This window comes from Rhinoderma darwinii, chromosome 8, assembly GCF_050947455.1.
Source record: "Rhinoderma darwinii isolate aRhiDar2 chromosome 8, aRhiDar2.hap1, whole genome shotgun sequence".
Lineage (NCBI taxonomy): Eukaryota > Metazoa > Chordata > Amphibia > Anura > Rhinodermatidae > Rhinoderma > Rhinoderma darwinii.
The window spans coordinates 110,302,308-110,320,955 of NC_134694.1; the positions used below are offsets into that span (position 1 = coordinate 110,302,308).

The 18,648-nt window shown below is 44.5% G+C and overlaps 1 protein-coding gene across 2 annotated transcripts; it reads left to right on the forward strand.

Annotated features, from left to right (window-relative positions):
• Positions 1-7,412: 7,412 nt before the first annotated feature.
• Positions 7,413-17,944, forward strand: LOC142659832 (synaptosomal-associated protein 25-like). 2 transcript variants are annotated; one of them, XR_012850375.1, is made up of 9 exons: positions 7,413-7,739; positions 8,909-9,020; positions 9,367-9,408; positions 10,634-10,682; positions 12,509-12,620; positions 13,246-13,371; positions 14,551-14,695; positions 14,788-16,629; positions 17,668-17,944. XR_012850375.1 is itself a non-coding variant. In XM_075836338.1 (8 exons), exons 2-8 carry the CDS (start codon positions 8,952-8,954, stop codon positions 14,854-14,856), a joined length of 612 nt encoding a protein of 203 aa, XP_075692453.1. In that variant the 5' UTR covers positions 7,413-7,739; positions 8,909-8,951; the 3' UTR covers positions 14,857-16,918. The 2 variants fall into 2 exon arrangements, 1 of the variants encoding a protein (XP_075692453.1); XM_075836338.1 differs by lacking the exon at positions 17,668-17,944 and having other exon boundaries at positions 14,788-16,918.
• The last annotated feature ends 704 nt before the right edge of the window (positions 17,945-18,648 follow it).

The window sequence follows — 18,648 nt, forward strand, 5'->3', positions numbered from 1 at the left end:
GCGGCCCGTCGTGGTTTTTGGCATTTTTTTTATTTTTTTGTCAGTATAAATAATAACCAAAAAAAGCCTCGGCACCACCTGCATTTTAAAAACTGCCTCCAAAATCCTGAAGGAAATTTGTATTCAGATTTTTTTTTTTTTTTTTTAGTGCCTGACCAATGAGCATACACAGAGTTTTTTGGCGCTGGTTTTGACTCCGAAACTGAAATGGCTGAAATTATGATTTCAATGGCAGACATAGGCATTTTTTCCCCAGACGGCTTTTAGCTGCTTGTGGGGAAAAAGAAGCGGCTTGTTCTTTCTTGTCGTGGTTCCGCCTTTGACTTCCCATTGAAATCAATGGAAGGCATAAAAAACCTGCGGCGTTTGTTTCCGAGCGTTTTTTGCAGCATTTTTTGCCCGCGGACCTTGCATTAGCTTCAATGGCCATCTGAGGAAAAAGCAGGAAATTTGAGGGAAACTTTGACCGAAGGAATTTTTAGACAGGTTTTTTTTTTTTTCTCCCTGCAAAATAAAAACTGTGTGAACTAGGCCTTGTAGTGGTCTAAACTCAGTTTTTCTAATCTGGAGCTCAAAATTCCACAAAATACCCCCTTTGGCTGACTGTACCCACCACTAGGGGGAGCTCAATAAGAGTGTTTAGTAAGCTCCTCCCAGTAACGGCTGCAGTCTGATAGAATTCTCTCTTAAAGAGAACATGTCCCTTCTCCTGACTCGTCTGTTTTAGTAAATACTTGTATTCCCCATGAAATAACAATTCTGGAGCATCTTTTCTTAGAACTCTTCTTTGTGGCATTCCTCTGTTTATTCCTCCTAGAAATCTCTGAATTAATTGACAACTGTGTGCTACTATTTGCCTTGTCAAATGGGCGTGTCCCTACAGGCTCTCTCCCCGAGCACTGATTGGACAGTGTCAGTGTGTAGGAACACCCCCCCCCCCCCCCCAATTGTTAATTCCCAGTTGTCAATTGACTTACACATTTCTAGGAGGAATAACAGAGGAACGGCACAACGCAGAGTTCTAAGAAAAGATGCTCCGTAATTGTTTTTCATGGAAGTATTTAATACATTAGACATGTCACGAGAGTGGACGCATCCGCTTTAATTTTATAGGGAAGATTTATCAATAGTGTATGATGGATGCAGTGGGGAGCGGGCAAAAACGGTTCATGTAGCGCCACTTTATTAAAATCGGGCATGCGGCATTAAAAACTTGGCACGATTCACTAGTATTTTAGACACATTTGTCCTTAGGGCGCCACCTAGCTGCAGGACGTATATACGACAATATAGTGCAACAAGAATGGGACATGACACAGAGTCTCTAATTTTCTGTAATTGGGAATGCTCCTGGTAATCGCTTCTATGGGATCCCCGGGTTGTGTTAGTGCACGGTCAGCATCCCTAAATATTCATCCATTGAGACTTTATATACCGCAGGCCACACATTTCCCCACCCGGCATCATCTTCGTCTGCTTTCTTTCATGGCATGTTTTATATTTACATATTACAGATTAGGAATGGTGCAGTGTAAAAAAAAATAAATATCACCAGCCATGGTGTACCCACCAAAAGACAGTATATGCCATAGGGCCCGGCACTGACCTGCTTTTCCTTGCTGTCTTCAGCTGTCACTGCGGTTACTGGCACCAGCCACTAGTGGGACATCACTGCACGCAGCTGTATATTCCTAGCTATATAAATACATATGTAGTGAGCGCCACCTAGTGGTGGTTGCTGGCAGCCCGGTCACTGATGTACAAAAACACAAACGGCAAGAATATGTAGTGAAAAGCGGAACAGTTTATTATAACCAATATCCACGAAAACGGCAGAAACGCGTTCAGAAAGTTATAAATGACCACGTAGAGAATTGTTATATTTCATACACTAGCTTTTATAGCCGGCGTTGCTCGGGAGGTTGACTTACGGTATAGAGAGAGTAAAGGTCACTATTTAAATACCTCTCGATATGAATTTAATTGCTAGAGTGTAAATAATGTTATTGGAAGCATAAAAGAAATGAAGCCATATATTCAAGCGGCTTGGATCGTCCACACGTCGTGAGTATAACAGCAAATCGGTTTCGTAAGCTCGCTGGTGATTGGCAGGTTGCTGCTTCCTCTCAGGCCTCATGCACACAAAGGTATTTTTTTCCTCCCGTAAATACGGGTACTTTGTCACATGTATTCGACCCGTATTTACGGACACTTTTTCAATGCAAAATTGCACTGCACTAATCGGCAGCCCCTTCTCTCTACCAGTGCTGGCTAGAGAGAAGGGGCAGCCATTCTCCAGTGGTAGTCACTGTCCCGGGTGCTGAAAGATTTACTGCCGATCAACGCACACACGCACACACGCACACACGTCCGTGCCGTAATTACGGCCTGAAATAGGACATGGTCTATATTTTTCAACAGCCCGGGCACCTTCCTGTAAGCAAATGGTGAGGTACCCGTGGCCTATAGAAGTCTATGGGCCTGTAATTACACAGGCTGTAGCGGCAGTCACATGGATGAAGGCCGGCCTCCTTGGATGACGCTTCATCCCATGTGACCACCGCTGCAGCCAATGAAAAAAAAAAAAAATCAGGCTTCAAACAATCTTTCGAAAATATAAGATTATAGGGTCGTCTGGCTGTATTATACATTGTGAGATTATACGGGGGGCCGCTCTTATTCAGGACCCTCATCAGTCAGCGGGAGCCCACAGCAGCTACAAAGATGTCTCTATACATAGATTATAGTCACATCTGTCCCTGTCCCCAGAGGAGCTCACAATCTAATTTCCCTGTCTCACTCACACACCAAAGACCCTTTCCCTTCTTACATCACATTTATAACCCCCGCTATTACCGCCCGCTCTCTCCGCCAGCATATCCATAACCTCACACCCCTCCCCCTCTGGCAGAACATCGAACCCCCCCCCTTCTGGTCACACATAGATAATTCAGCCCCTATCAGCACATAACAAGTTCTATACCCAGGGGTGGTGACTGTCCTGACAATGGGGGCAGTAGGCTGTGGGTCTCCCCTTTCCCCCGGCCATCACTTCTAGCCCTGATCACACCCCACAATCCCAGAACAGAAGAGCCCAGAAAAGGAAAGAACCAGATGACCAGAATAACCAGCACTTGTAGATTTATAATGTTTCCGATTTTTTTTTTTTTATAGCTTAAAACCAAATGTGAAGTAATTTACTGCATGTGAATTACTATCTATCTATATCTTCATAGTCAGCAGCAGTGAACCTGCTTGTCTATGGTTTCCACATAGCAGCTGCTGACTTTCATATACCGCAGGGGGAAAGAAGAAACTGAAAACAAAGTGACAACAGAAAATACAGCAAATGAAGATAAATAATAAAAACCCTGGCTATTATATATTATCAGTCTATATCCAATGTTAATCACTGGTGGAGCATTAACTCTACGTATAACTAAGCGATATATAAGACGTCTCACTTATATGTGTAATTCTACTATTCAACTCACTCATAATATCGCCACGCATGCATGCCAGCTTATATACCACAGCTAATGTTGTAGCCCGGGCCGCCATCAGGGTGATCTAGTCAGTAATACAGTAAGGGGCCTGAGTAATTCTGTCAGAATACGGGGCCATTTGTTTTATACATAAACCCGTATGGGTTCTAGGTTTATATATGATCTCTACTCTATGGTACTGCTATGTAGACACTATGATGCCACTGTAGTGGGGGCACTATGCTATGTGGCTGTAGGTGCACTACTATGGGGCACTGCTCCCAGGACATTAAAATATGGGAACAGTCAGTTATTTGGTCCTTACATTGAAGGGTTATTTTGCTCTATAGCACTGTGGATTGGGGTGAACCTTCTATAGGTTTGCCCTACAATGTACAGATGCCCGGGCTCTATGGGGTAGGTTAGGCTGCACAGAAGGACATTGGATATGTTATGGGACGTGTGTGCTGTTTCCTTTACTAACTATAGAAATAATATAATACATTTTCTTTTAGGCAGTTTTACAATAATGCCGATATTACAGCTAAATATAATTCTAGGGCTGTGAATATTGAAGTGCTGGATGATCAGTGGGGCATGTGACGCTCAGGGGTCAGCCATAAGTTACATATTGTGATACTATTACTAGGTGGACGGGGGTACAATATGACCAGGGCCCACAATAGTCTTAATCCATCAATGTCCATATTTATACTGGGCTCTATTAGAGGCTTATACACTGTGACTAGGAGAAATTACTGATAGTGACCCCACTAATCCTACAAGGAGCAGGAAGGAAGCACCATTGTATGAACTGCGCCACCCCTGCTCCGGTTGTGTCAAACCCTACAGGAAGTGGGAAGGAAGCAACGTTTTATCAACTGCACCACCCCCACCCCCTCATGGCACTGAATCCTACAGGGGACAGGAAGGAAGCGCTCCTTCCCCTGGTTGTGCCAAACCCTACAGGAAGTGGGAAGAAAGCACCGTTTTATCAACAGCACTACCCCCATCGCCTTGTGGCGGCAGAACCTACAGGGAGCAGGAAGGAAGCACCGTTGTATGAACCGCACCACCCCTGTCCCGGGTTGTGCCACACCCTACAGGGAGGGGGAAGGAAGCACCGGTTTATAAAGAGCACTACCCTCACCCCGTCGTGGCACCGAAACCTAGAAGGAGCAAAAAAGTAACTTTATTATTAAAAAAATACAACTCCTTTCTTACAGTATTTCTTGATAAGCTACTTTTTCAAATCCTAAATTAAAAAATTCCTATAACAGATCAAGTAGATAACTAAGCACATTGTCTCATAAATAGGTCTATGTTGTATCGTTTTGATTTATTTTTTTATTGCTTTGTATGTTTAATTTGGATCTGAATAAGTAGCTTTGTCCCATCTCTCAGTCAGGCAGCTGCTGTAAAGGCCCATTTACATGAGGAGATTATCAGGATGATGCACTTTATATAAAGCATTCTTAGAATAAAAATTAATTTTCTGCATCTGAATGTAAATATAACTGGGATAGAATTGTCCCTTATAGATGGGCCTTTATTGCTCTGCTCCTTCACCCCATAACTAAAATTATATTCACTACTAGACCTCACATATGGTTTTAAGCTTACAGAAATATATAACAAATTAAGAATTGAGCCCTTTTCTCACTATATAAATGTCAGGGAAGATCTAGATGACGACATGTATGGAAGAAGGAAGAAAGTCACATCACGCAACTCCAGTCACGCCACACAAGTCGCCATTTAGCGCTTGTCTTACAGTTGTTGTCCGGTTCTTTGCTTTTCTAATATATAAAATACCTTCCATAGTCAATACATGGAAAGAAGATTAAAATCATTGGAGCAATCGATCAATTAATCAAGTAAATGTAAAGATTTTCCCATCACCGCTTTGCCTATATATAATATACATTATCTCCTCAGACACCACTTACTAGAAGTCTTACACCCAGAACGTTTACCCCTTTAAGGCTTCTCTAGTTTCGTACATCTCAAGTGTCTACTTCCAGTACACGATAGTGGCTCCGCAGGACGCTTTCTACAATAGATCTGGGGGTCGGCCAGTGGTTACTTTTTCTATACAGTCTACTTAACGACAATAATAATGATGATGATAATAATGATTTCCCTGCCTCGTGCACTGACCATTACTAAGTCTCTCCATATTTCTTGGTATTTTCTGGAGTTACCACTACTGCTCCTTTACCCTGGGATCATATATTCAGTAATATCATATAAGTTCCCTCCTCACTGTTCAGTCGTCACGGGTTTTCAGGTAGGACGGACACAGCAGGATTAACAATGTCTCTTCTAGGTGTATGTAGGAATCTTCTAGCTGCTCGCCAGGATCTCGTTCTCTGTATTGGTTGGTGTCTTCTAGATGTTGGAGGTGGTCGTCTTCTAGGTGTATGCAGAAATCTTCTAGCGGTTAGCCGGGATCTTGGTTACTGTGTTGGCTGGTGTTTTCTAGATGTTGGAGGTGGTCTTCTTCTAGGTGTATGCAGGATTCTTCTTCTGCGTTTTCACAGCAACAAACGCGTTTTAAATGAGACATATTGTTGTAAAATTTATGGGGGAATTCCATCTTCTGAAGAAACAGACAGTGACAAGATTAAATCATTGGGGGGCCGTGAACCGAGACCTCCACTGATTCCCATAATAAAGAGACCACAACGCTCACTAAAACTCCAAAATCTGGGGGGGGGGGGGGGCAGGGTCATCGCTGAGCGCTACAATCAGGAGATAGAGATCTTCTCAGCTGTAATTCTCCTGTAATTTACTGTTATTAGTTATTCTCACATTTTATAACCCAACTCTCCCATGTGACTGGCAAGGTGACCAGTAACTGTCAAGTCCCAGTGCCAGCTGCCATCCTATGTCAAGCGTATTTACCCGCATCCTGCAGCCGCCCCTCATACCGGTGAGCCGATCTATATGAATATCACTGTGTCACTGATATCCTGCTTCAGGCACAGGTCTAGTGCCCCCGGTGTGAAGGTCCAACCATGATTTAGTCATCAGGGCGATAATCTTTGGGTCATCAAGGTGATAAACTTTGGGTCATCAGGGCGATAATATTCCCAGTATTACAGCAAGGTGAATAAGGCAAAGCAACCTGACACAGCTGCCGTAAATGTGGGAGGGAATCTCATCAAAGGAAAAGGTGTCTTCAAATTGCTACGCAGTCTCCGACTGCCATTTTGGGTGCCATTGTACAAATTCAGCTGGCAGAAGCTATAGGACACACCAAAAGGCTAAGGGTATGTTCACACGCTTACTAAACAAAGGAAAAACAGCCCCTGATTTTCAGCCATTTTTTAAATCAAACGCGCGTTTTTGGCGGCATTTTTTACGGCCGTGTTTGGAGCTGTTTTTCTATAGAGTCAATGAAAAACGGCTCCAAAAACGTCCCGAGAAGTGATATTCACTTATTTTTGGCCGAAAAACGGCCGAAAATAAGCCGTGCGAACATACCCTTAATATTGCGGCGCAGTAATGGAGCGGGCACAGGAATTGCGGCCGCACCATCACTAGCGAGTGTCGGCTGTAATATAAAAATATCTTGCAGCAATGGCAGGAGATAACTCCTGTCACGGACGTTTAACTCTTTAGATGCCAAAGTCAATAGCGACCCCGGCACAAAGGAAGGAGGTGACTACTGTCACCCCATCATTGTTTCAGGGAGCCCATGGGTTGGCATGGCTGCTGGGGGCCTAACATGTATATAAGCAGGGAGAAGTGTAACAAGGGGTATAAAGAGAAGGATGGTCCCGAAATATGCCACACGACAGCTGGCGTAACTAATGACAAGCATGGTGACCCCTGATTACCGGTCACCGGCTGGCATGTCCTCTCCATGGAAACTTACTGAGGGGAGGATGAGAAGAAGACAATTCATTTTTGTGAGATGACTTTGCAGTCAGTGTTTGCAAATATTTCCGTAATCCGGCAAAGATGTTATTTTTCTAAATATAATTCCCCTCCAGCCCCCTTCGTCTGAGCAGATAACAGGCCATCATGCTCCACTGTCATTGTCCTTTCCCGCCCTTTTAGGAGGATGCTGTTTCCATGGCGAAGTTACTAAGACGTCGCTATGGTAGCCAGCTGCGTTCTATAGGGGGAGAATTATTGGTTGGCGAGTTTCCAGTGGTTGCCAATCACAACATATTCAAGCTAAAGCCACAATCACCCGGGAAACGACTTGGTGCTCACAAGCAGATGATCGTGCTGGTGATACAGGTGAGGTGTCTGTCGTCTCTGTCATGGCCGAAAAATGTTGTCACAATATGGAAATATCCAAAATTGCTGTTACCGTTAGTTAGGATAAGCGGTCGCCATAGTAAACGTTACTTCATTGCTTACACAATGTTGTCTGGTATGTCATCACTGAGTCATGATGTCATGATATGATGTCACGATATGATGTCATGATGTACTGTGTGTGTTTTCTGTATTGTACCAAACAAAGTAACACTCCTCCTATAATCCCCTAATGGAGCACTGGACTGGAGGACTATTATCTTCCTATCTTTTCATTCCTGTGCCCCCTATACCCTCATTACTTTCTTGCCCCAACTATAAATGCCCCCTTACTTTCCTGCTCTTTTCCTCTCTTCTCCTCCTTCTAGTGCAGAGATATACTCCCCTAGACCATAATTTGCCCCCATCCCTCTTGTTGCCAACGTCACTCATATCTCTTACTAAAATACTGTCTGCCCACCTATCGCCCCATTCCAGTGCCCTTTCTTGCCCCCTATCTCTTCATACATTGCTGTTCGTTGTTTTCCTATATCCCCATTCCCTTTAACCCCTTCCATTTCAGGGCTGCTTCTTGTCCCCCTATTCCTCCATTCATTTATTGCCCTTTCCCTTCACTTCCCATTACCTTTCAGTCCTATGCCCTTCTGTTTCCTCCTATCCCTCATTGCTATGATACCCAATTGAGTTATTGCCAGTCTTCCCCTTCATCATCTTCCTCCTCTTCCCATTCCTATGTTTTTCCTCGTCCTCCGATGCCCCATTCCTTTGTTGCACTCTTCTACTTCTTGCTTTGTGTGCTGCTACTGCCCCCTGTCTCCTCATTTCTGTGAAATGTATTCCCATAATTCTCCAACTCCTGTGCTGCATCCTTTAACCCCTTCCCCCACTTTTGGACTACTTCCTGACCTTCTTTCCTACATTCTGGTTTTCACATCATTCTGGTGCCACATCTTCTAAAGATCTGTAACTTTTGATCGCTATTCAATTTCTTTATCACTGAATACTCCTCTTAATATCCCATTAAAATCTCCTTACATATAAGCAAAAAAAATTCACGCCACTGCCCCTTTAGCTCTATAATGAATGTTGAGTAGAGTCCCTGGCATGATGTCATTGATATACATGGATGTATATATATCTGTCTATAGTGATCCAGAAACACCATACTCCCCTAGACTCTATAGCCCTAAGATGGAGAATAAGGGCCAATGTGATAATGATCTACAACTGAAGAAGCGAGTGGACCAGGTCACTGAACAGGTGAGAGATGTGTTTACCTGGAGGAGCTTGTCGCCCCCTCCAGTGCTAGTGCATGTGAAACAATTTCAGAAAAGCGGAGGAGCTTCAACAGGAACCTCACCTATTGCTCTGTCTGCAATGGAGACCAAGCAAGTACAGCTTCATCCCCTCAGATAGCCCCCTGATGAAGATATAGGTGACCAGGAGAAGTAAGATCTTTGATCCATGGTCGTTTTTTTTTTTTAAAGTGACAATGCATGTAAGGCCATTGCTGGTCAGGACTGGTTTGATCTTGGGATCTGCAATTCAATCTATTTAGGCATTTATACTGTTAGCAGTGTAAAAAAACCCTTCTCTTTTTTTGTAGTCTCTGGATATTACACGTCGTATGGTGCAACTTGTGGAAGAGGTGAGAGATCAAAAGTCAAATGCTGTATATCACGAATGGTTTGTGGTCACTGTATTTTTACATGATCCCTAAACTAAAATGAAGCACTGCCTCCCTGTCTATCCCTGTAATTGATGTAGATACAGATAGTACTGCCTCCCTGTCTATCCCTGTAATTGATGTAGATACAGATAGTACTGCCTCCCTGTCTATCCCTGTAATTGATGTTGGTACAGATAGTACTGCCTCCCTGTCTATCCCTGTAATTGATGTAGGTACAGATAGTACTGCCTCCATGTCTCTCCCTGTAAATGATGTAGGTACATATAGTACTGCCTCCCTGTCTATCCCTGTAATTGATGTAGGTACAGATAGTACTGCCTCAATGTCTCTCCCTGTAAATGATGTAGGTACAGATAGTACTGCCTCCATGTCTCTCCCTGTAAATGATGTAAGTACAGATAGTACTGCCTCCCTGTCTATCCCTGTAATTGATGTAGGTACAGATAGTACTGCCTCCATGTCTCTCCCTGTAAATGATGTAGGTACAGATAGTACTGCCTCCATGTCTCTCCCTGTAAATGATGTAAGTACAGATAGTACTGCCTCCCTGTCTATCCCTGTAATTGATGTAGGTACAGATAGTACTGCCTCCATGTCTCTCCCTGTAAATGATGTAGATACAGATAATACTGCCTCCTTATCTGTCCCTGATAATTATGTAGGTACAGATAGCACTGCCTCGATGTCTTTTCTTGTAAATGATGGAGGAACATATAGCACTGCCTCCATGTATTGCCCTATAAATGATGTAGGTACAGATGGTACTGACTCCATGTCTAGCCCTGGTAATTATGTAGGTACAGATAGCACTGCCTCCATGTTGCTCATTCATCTGCTGGTCGTATCTTTTTTTTTAAAGTTAAATATTATCGTTGTCGGCAGCACATCTCTCTGTGTAAACCGGGAGACACACTGCCGACATAATAATAATGTATGGGGACGAGCAATTGGAGCAACGTCCCCATCCATAGCTCCTTGTGACAGGAGTAAACGAGCGCCGATCAACGACGTCAATTGACCGGTGTAATAGGGGCTTAACACCCACCCAGTCCCATTGATCTACTGTAATTTGATCGCCAGCTGAAAGTGCTGTATGTCATGACTCCATTAACTAAACACATAGAGTTAATCTTTGAAACTTTATATTTTTTGATTGTTTTTTCATAATTCCATTCCGGGATAGAGTAAGGATGCTGGAATAAGGACACTGGTGATGCTGGATGAGCAGGGAGGTAAGACTGAGAACAGAGCCATTTATTTGTTATTTATCCTCTGCTCCATTGCTCTCACCTTTGTTATATGTTCTCTTACACTCCATCATTCAGAAATGGAAATGGAAGTTTTCTGAGTGGTCAAAAAGTTCATGCATAAGTCTGTCAGCGACTGATGCCCCCATGGTCATGGTCACAGAGCCTGCGTTGAGTGTAACGTATATAATGTAGCTCACCCGCACTGTTCCTACGCTCAGTTGTAGTCAAAATCAATGCTCTAGGTAGTTTTTATGACAATTCCACGTTACCCTCTAGTGGTGGAAATATAGATTACATCTACTATCGGTTTAAATAGAAATACAGATATAGCAGACCTAAATTTGTCACATGGCACAATACTTCATGATATCATGATGCTATCTCTGGATTTTAAGCAGGTAACCCCACTAGTTGTCAAGTTTAGAAAACCCATTTTCAGATACTGTATCGGAGAATTTAGAGTTAATAGGGGGGGGGGGGGGGGGAGGGGGTCCTCTGTTCAGCATCCTCATCTTTTGGCCAAGAGGGATTACAAAAGGCGTCTTTTGCTCTGGAAGACCTGTCCTGTACTGCATCACACAGACAACCTATAGATTTGAATGAGCACTGTGTAATGCTTAATTTATCCTGTGGTGGCGCTGCAGGGTAATTAAACACTTACTGCCAGACTTCCTCACAGATTACAGTCGATTGCTGGGGGTCCCAGCAGGGGGACACTTTGTGATCAGCTTATTGTCGAGGGACCCTTCTAACAAGTAGTGATTGTCTAAAGCAGAGATCCCCTTTAGGGTATGTGCACACACACTAATTACGTCCGTAATTGACGGACGTATTTCGGCCGCAAGTCCCGGACCGAACACAGTGCAGGGAGCCGGGCTCCTAGCATCATAGTTATGTACGATGCTAGGAGTCCCTGCCTCTCTGCAGGACAACTGTCCCGTACTGTAATCATGTTTTCAGTACGGGACAGTAGTTCCACGGAGTAGCAGGGACTCCTAGCGTCGTACATAAGTATGATGCTAGGAGCCCGGCTCCCTGCACTGTGGTCGGTCCGGTACTTGCGGCCGAAATACGTCCGTCAATTACGGACGTAATTAGTGTGTGTGCACATACCCTAAACGTACTGACTTATCAGGTCTACTAGTGGTATACATCCGGGATCTCATCCTAAAAAAAATGGACTATAATGTCTGAAGAAGTATTAAACAGCAGAGCTTCCCCCTACTTAGCAAAAGTGCCCCCTTAGTGCCCTTCACACATTAATAGTGCCCCCACACAGTAACAGTACCCCCTAAGTAAGCCCAATTCAGTAAAAGTGCCCCTTTAGTGCCACTGCCCACAACATAGTAAGGGCCAGTTCACACTGAGTTTTTTGGTGCTGATTTCAACGCGGAAACCATATCGGAATCAGCGACAGAAAAATGACCGAAACTGCCTCCCATTAATTGCAATGGGAGGTAGAGGTGTTTTTTTTCGCCACGGCGACTTTTTGCCACTCGCGGAGAAAAAAAGCGGCATGTTCTTTCTTGCCACGGTTCCGCCTCTGACCTCCAATTGAAATCAATGGGAGGCAGAGAAAACGTTTCTTACAAAGTTTTTTGCCCGCAGAAAAAAACACGAAAAACGCTGCGGCAAGAAACTGCAGGCAGCTCAAAATTCCTGAAGGAATTTTGAGGCAGATTCTTTCCGCCTGCAAATTTCTCCGTGTGAACAGGGCTTATAGTTCCCCCAAATTAAGCCCCACAGTAAACTGATTGTCTGAACGAGCTCTTAATATGTTTATGTTTCTGCCCATTAAACGCGTTCAGAGCAGCTGGAGCGGATTGACAAGGGATTGAACCAAATAAATCAGGATATGAGAGAAGCAGAAAAGAACCTAACGGATATGGGTAAATGCTGCGGACTGTGCTCCTGCGACAGGTAAGTGTCCCTGCCTGGTACTTACTCAGTTCCTATGACATTGAAACTTCAGTCTTGATTTATTGCTTGAGGCGGAGGCTGATAAATGATGATAATAGTTGATGTTCCTTTTATAAGGGTTCAGGAGCAACTGGCTTAGACAAGGGTTTAGTATATAATATACTGTACATGTTTCATTTCCAGTGCAAGATACAGATGCAGTAGAGCTGGGTTTGTCATTTAGCACAATGTTTGTGGTTTTTCATAGGACCTACTGAGTTATCTTGGCAATTTAAACAAATTCAGCTCTGCTACATCTATACCTTATTATTAGAGAGCCTCTAGTGGTCATTGTCAGTAGTGTAATAAAAAATTTTTTGTTTAGCGTCATGTGTTGAATGTGCCAACTGGATGTACAATCGTGGCGGAATTGAAGAGATGGGAGTGCCCACTTTGACTATTTTGCCCGCCACATGCTGAGAGCTGTTTCCAAGAGACGGCGTAGCTATGGCTAGAATGTTTTTGTTAATAAGGCAGCTGCAGAATGCAACGTCTCAGTGAAATCGGGACATATACTGCATCCAAAAAGATCCCAGCCCCAGCCGGTCCTTATTTATAAACTTCTCCTTCACCTGTAATTCCCCAGGTTGATGAGCAGTGCCACGTACAGAGCGGCCTGGGGTAAATCTAATGACGACGTGGTCTCCGCTCAGCCTTCTCATGTTGCTGATGAAAGAGAAAGGATGAAGATGAGCGGAAGTTATATCCGAAGGTAAAAGATTGTAAAATCTGAGAATACGTTTCGATCAACCTTCATCCAGCACCCCATGCTGCACGAAATATGAAATGTCCCCATTATTTTCAGCCCTCACCTCATTCATGTATTCAATGCCCTTCATGGTCCTGAGGATCCAGGTGATAAATCCGAGCTCCAGTTCATCTACAAATTAGGTTGTCCTATGTTTTAACTCATGGGCAGTCCACTTGTGTCTTGTCTTTGTGTCATGACCTGGGTCTACTAGACTAGAGGATCGTCTGGTGGGCGGACATCGGCCTGGGTTTAGTTAGTCTTCTAAAATGTTATCATCTACGCCATTGTCAGAGGAGCACGCCGATAATCCACAATCTTATGCTAAAGCCCTTTGGGTTCACCCATTTTATGAGGTTATTGGGTATAGTCTCTATCTCTGAAACACAATTTGCTGCCACCAACTTCTGGAATGGGTTACTGTAGGACTCCTGGACAGTCTTAGGCCGGGTTCCCAAGTAGAGTAAACGCTGCAGAATTTCCACAACAGAATTCTGTGCGGAAATTCTGCAGTATTTACAGCAGCAGCAAAGTGGGTGAGATTTCAAAAATCTCATGCCCAGGCTGCGGAAAAAAAACTGCAGCGTAAACGTTAATAACTTAACCTGCGGTGCGGAATTTAAATCCGCAGCATGTCTATTTATGCTGCGTTTTTGTTTATTTTCCGTTGCGGGTTTTCCCCAATGAATTCAATGGGGATGCAAAACTTGCAACAGAAGGCCAAGCTTTGCTACTTTTGCGGCATATTCTTAGCGTTTACACCGAAAAAATCGCAACGCCAGGATTAAAAACCCTAACAAACCTACTTACCCAGAACCCCCTCCTTCTTCCTGCAATCCTGCCTCCTGGGATGACGTTGTATTCCATGTGACCGCTGCAGCCAATCACAGGCTGCAGCGTCACATGACCTGAAACGTCATCCAGGGAGGCCGGAGCGGACGTCAGAGGAGGGAGGGGGTAAGTATGTGTGCTTAATTATGCAGCGGAATTTCCGTCCGAAACATCGCACCATTTTTTGGACGGAAAGTCCTCCGGGTTCCAGGTCGGTGGTTTTTACGCAGCATATTTGTCCTGTGGGAACCCGGCCTTATAGCCCTATGAAGAAGTCCCATAAGTTAACCAATAGATAATCTTTTACTCTAGGGTAACCAGGGATTCTCGTGAAGATGAAATGGAGGAAAACTTAACTCAAGTTGGAAGCATCCTGGGTAACCTCCGTAGCATGGCGCTGGACGTTGGGAATGAAATCGATACTCAGAACAAACACGTCGAAAAAATCATGGAGAAGGTAAGATGGAGAATTGTGATATAATGTATATTTAGAGAGGGGAAGACCCTTCAGTTTACGGTCTCTCACATTTTTTTTAATCTCCATTCCAGGTTGTTGTGAATGAAGATCGAATACAGGAAGCAAATACCAAAGCCAAAAAGATTCTTAAGAATGTGTGATACCTTCCTCAGGACTATATTCTGAAGAATTCGGGAGAACCCTGTGAGAGTCCCTAGATCTCAACCCTGTAGAAACATCTTGGGGCAGGGGCTATATAATGTAGAAGTCCATTAATTTACCATCAAAACATCTGCCATTGTGTATACTAGCATCACAAGCAGCACCATGCCCCCTTCTTAGACTATCCTGGCACTATAATTGTGTAGTGTGGACAATATGTTCAGTAGTTAAATTCGTTCTCCGCATTGAACAATCCCTACTAATTAGAAGGGTCCCTCGACAATAAACTGATCGCACGGTGTCCCCCTGCTGGAACCTCCAGTGATCAGCTGTAATCTGTGGGAATACCTGCCAGTAAGTATTCAATTTCCCTGCAGCGCCACCACAGGGAAAATGAAGCATTACACAGTTACCAATCAAGTCAATGGGATGTCTGTGTTCTGTAGGGCAGGACAGGTCCTCCAGAGCGAGAGGCGTTCTATGTATCTGCTCTCCACTCTGGTTTGGAGATGAGGAGCCTGAACAGGGGCCCGTCTCTATTAAATTCGAATTCCCTAATAGGGTGTGTGACATGGGTTTTCTAAGCTGGACACCCCCTTTAATGGTCATGTAAGGAGTCTTTTTGCATTGAGGAAAAACTCTTTTTAAATCTGAAAAGAATAATTAGAAGAACGGATTCCTAACACCCAAAGCCTGCCCTGCCCTGCCCTGATCTACTTTATATCTCCTAACTCTTTGGAAGGTCTTTGAATATGTCTCCATCTTGACTCTTGCCATTGTCCGATTTGGATTAACCACTGAGGGTTCCATTGTAGGATGGGAAACCTTAAAGGGGTGTTCCCAGAATGGACAATTATCACCTATCCACAGTATAGGTGATAATTGTCAGATCGCTGGGAACCCCACCAATTGTGAGAGTGGAGGTCCTGAACCCCCGTTTCTCTTCACTGCTTGACCACAGTAAGGAGGACAGTGAATGGGGCGGTGGTCAACCATGCGCATTCAGAGCTATTTCGGTCATTCTCATGGACTTTGAATGGAGCGGCAGTACGCATGCTTGACCACTGCTCCATTCAGTGCTCTGCTCACTGCGGTCGAGCAGTATGGAGAAGCGTGGTTTCGGAACCCCGTTTTAATGCAAAGGATTTGCAAAATTCCCACTGTAATCAATGGAAATCTCTACAATTACAATGGACACCTACGGTCCTCCAGAGTTAGGAGCCGTTCCTAATGTGTTGTTGGGGTGTTCTTGCGGGATGCCCTCTGTTAGTTCACCTAATTAGGCATTTATAAAACACTTGTCTGAAGCAGATATATTTTGATATATATATTTTTTTATTTAGGGCTTTTCATGTGCCCTCGTGGTCGGTGGTCTTACCTTGCTTTAACCTACCGAAATGCCCACACTTACCTTTGCTTGAATTGGGTTAAGGACAATTTCTCATGAAACTAATTCAATACAATATCACGACATGTTGGCAAAACCCTTGACAGGCTGCAACCCACATCACTACCACTGGGTGGCCACACATAGACGTATATAGCCTAGACATCTCGTGACAGAGTATCACAAAATCATCTCGCGCCACACATCTCAGAATATGTTGAAATAAAAGGAAAGGTAATGAAGGAGACATCTGTGCAATTGGTTTTAGATTTATTTGTAATACCATTAGGTGCAAAGGTTATAGTTGCACCCGGTCCCTGGTTCTTTATAAGGGCCCAAAAGTCCCCAAGCCACATGAACGTAGCAGTGCTATAAAGTGAGTTAGGCCTCATTTACACGAGCGTATTATACGCGCGTGCGACGCGCGTGCTTTGCACGCATGTCGTACGCACCTATATTAGTCAATGGGGCAGTTTAGACGATGCGTGAATTGCGCTCAGCGCGTGTGCGCAGAAAAAAACTCACGACATGTTCTATAATCGTGCGTTTTTCGCGCACTCACGCACCCATTGAAGTCAATGGGTGCGTGAAAACCACGCATGCCGCACGGAATCACTTCCGTGCGAACTGCGTGATTCGCGCAAGAGCTGTCAAACTCCTGAATGTAAACAGAAAAGCACCACGTGCTTTTCTGTTTACAAACATCCAAACGGAGTGTCAAATTCGAGATGAGCGCCCCGAACTTCACCGGGTTCGGCCAAACTCGTTTTGACCGAAACCGGTAAAAAATGTTCGGGTACGCGACGTCAGGAGACAGTCACTGTCCACGGTGCTGAAAGCGTTAAACTGGTTCAGCACCATGGACAGTGACTTCCGCTCCGAAAATCCATGAACCTGTAAAAAAAAAAAAGACGTTCTGACTTACCGATAACTCCGGTCCGACCTCCCGGGATGACAGTTCAGTCAAAGTGACAGCTGCAGCCAATCACAGGCCAAGCACAGGCTGCAGCCAATCACAGGCTGCAGCGGTCTCATGGACTGCGGCGTCATCCTGGGAGGTGGGGCCGGATGACAAGAGAGGGACGCGTCACCAAGGCAACGGCCGGGAGCCCGGACTGGGGGAAGCAGGAAGTTCTTGGTAAGTATGAAAGTCTTTTTTTATTCACAGGTTGGTGTATATTGTGTTCGGCATTCACTGTCGAGGGTGCTGAAAGAGTTACTGCCGATCAGTTAGCTCTTTCAGCACCTTGGACAGTGACGGGCGTCGACTAGCCTCATCTCTATGATGGCGGCTGCGCGAAAATCACGCAGCCGCGCATCATACACGGATGACACACGGAGCTGCCAAGTGCCTTTTGCGCGCGCAAAACGCAGCGTTTTTTGCGCGCGCAAAACGCACACGCTCGTGTAAATGAGGCCTTAGGGTGATCTTGCCACAGATGTTCCATCAGCCCTTGTTCCAGAGATCTCTAATTTTGGTGCCTTTGCATTGTCTTCATCACCCTGACCCCACTGAGCTCGTTCTTGATGCTGAGGCCCCGCCACATTAGTTCTAGTTTGGACTATAAACTTTATTGCTTGTGCCTTGTGTGTGCATGTGAGGACAGAGTGTGCATAAACTTTTAGTGCATCGCAATTGTCATGTACCAGATTTGTAAAGGCTGTGTAGTATTTTTACTATTGAAGCACAATAAAGTAATGACGCTCTCAAATTGTAGCCATAGTATTCTTTTTGTCACAATAATGTATAGCCCAAAAAATTAATTAATTTTGCCTTTTTAGGGCGGGGTTGTGTAAACCAAACCACACCCCTGTAGCTAAGTCCCACCCCCTTGATCATCTCTAGCTGAAATGGAGGGGTTATGAGGAAAGTTAGACCTTTGTGGTCCATTACTGTGTCAGAGCTTGGGCCCACTGGAGGATCCTCCGGTACTCTGATATGCCAGTACGGCCTCCTGCGATGACAGATCGTCCCATGTGACCACCGCTGCAGCCTATGACTGGCTGTAGCGTTCACATGGGATGCAATGTTATCCCAGGAGACAGGAAGGAGGAGGGCGTTCTAGGTATGATTTTTTTTAATTTTCCGTAGTTGCGATTTTTGCAGCATAATACGCCACAAAAGTCGCAGCACTTGGCTTGATGTTGTGGTTTTTGCATCCCCATTGAATTCAATGGGGAAAACTCGCAACGGAAAATCAACAGAAACGCAGCATAAATTTACATGCTGCGGAATTAAATTCCGCACCGCGGGTCAATTTATTAACGTTTATGGTGCGTTTTTTTCCGCGGTCTGGGCATGAGATTTTCTGAATCTCATCTACTTTGCTGCTACTGTAAGGCCCTGTTCACACAGAGTATTTTGCAGTCGGAAAAATCTGCCTCGAAATTACTTCAGCCGGGT

Excerpts from the sequence above, each read along its gene's own strand:
- LOC142659832 (XM_075836338.1), top strand. The coding sequence starts at position 8,952 with ATGGAGAATAAGGGCCAATGTGATAATGATCTACAACTGAAGAAGCGA. Across the intron at positions 12,621-13,245 it reads GGACTGTGCTCCTGCGACAG|GTTGATGAGCAGTGCCACGT; the intron begins GTAAGTGTCCCT and ends GTAATTCCCCAG. Across the intron at positions 13,372-14,550 it reads AGCGGAAGTTATATCCGAAG|GGTAACCAGGGATTCTCGTG; the intron begins GTAAAAGATTGT and ends CTTTTACTCTAG.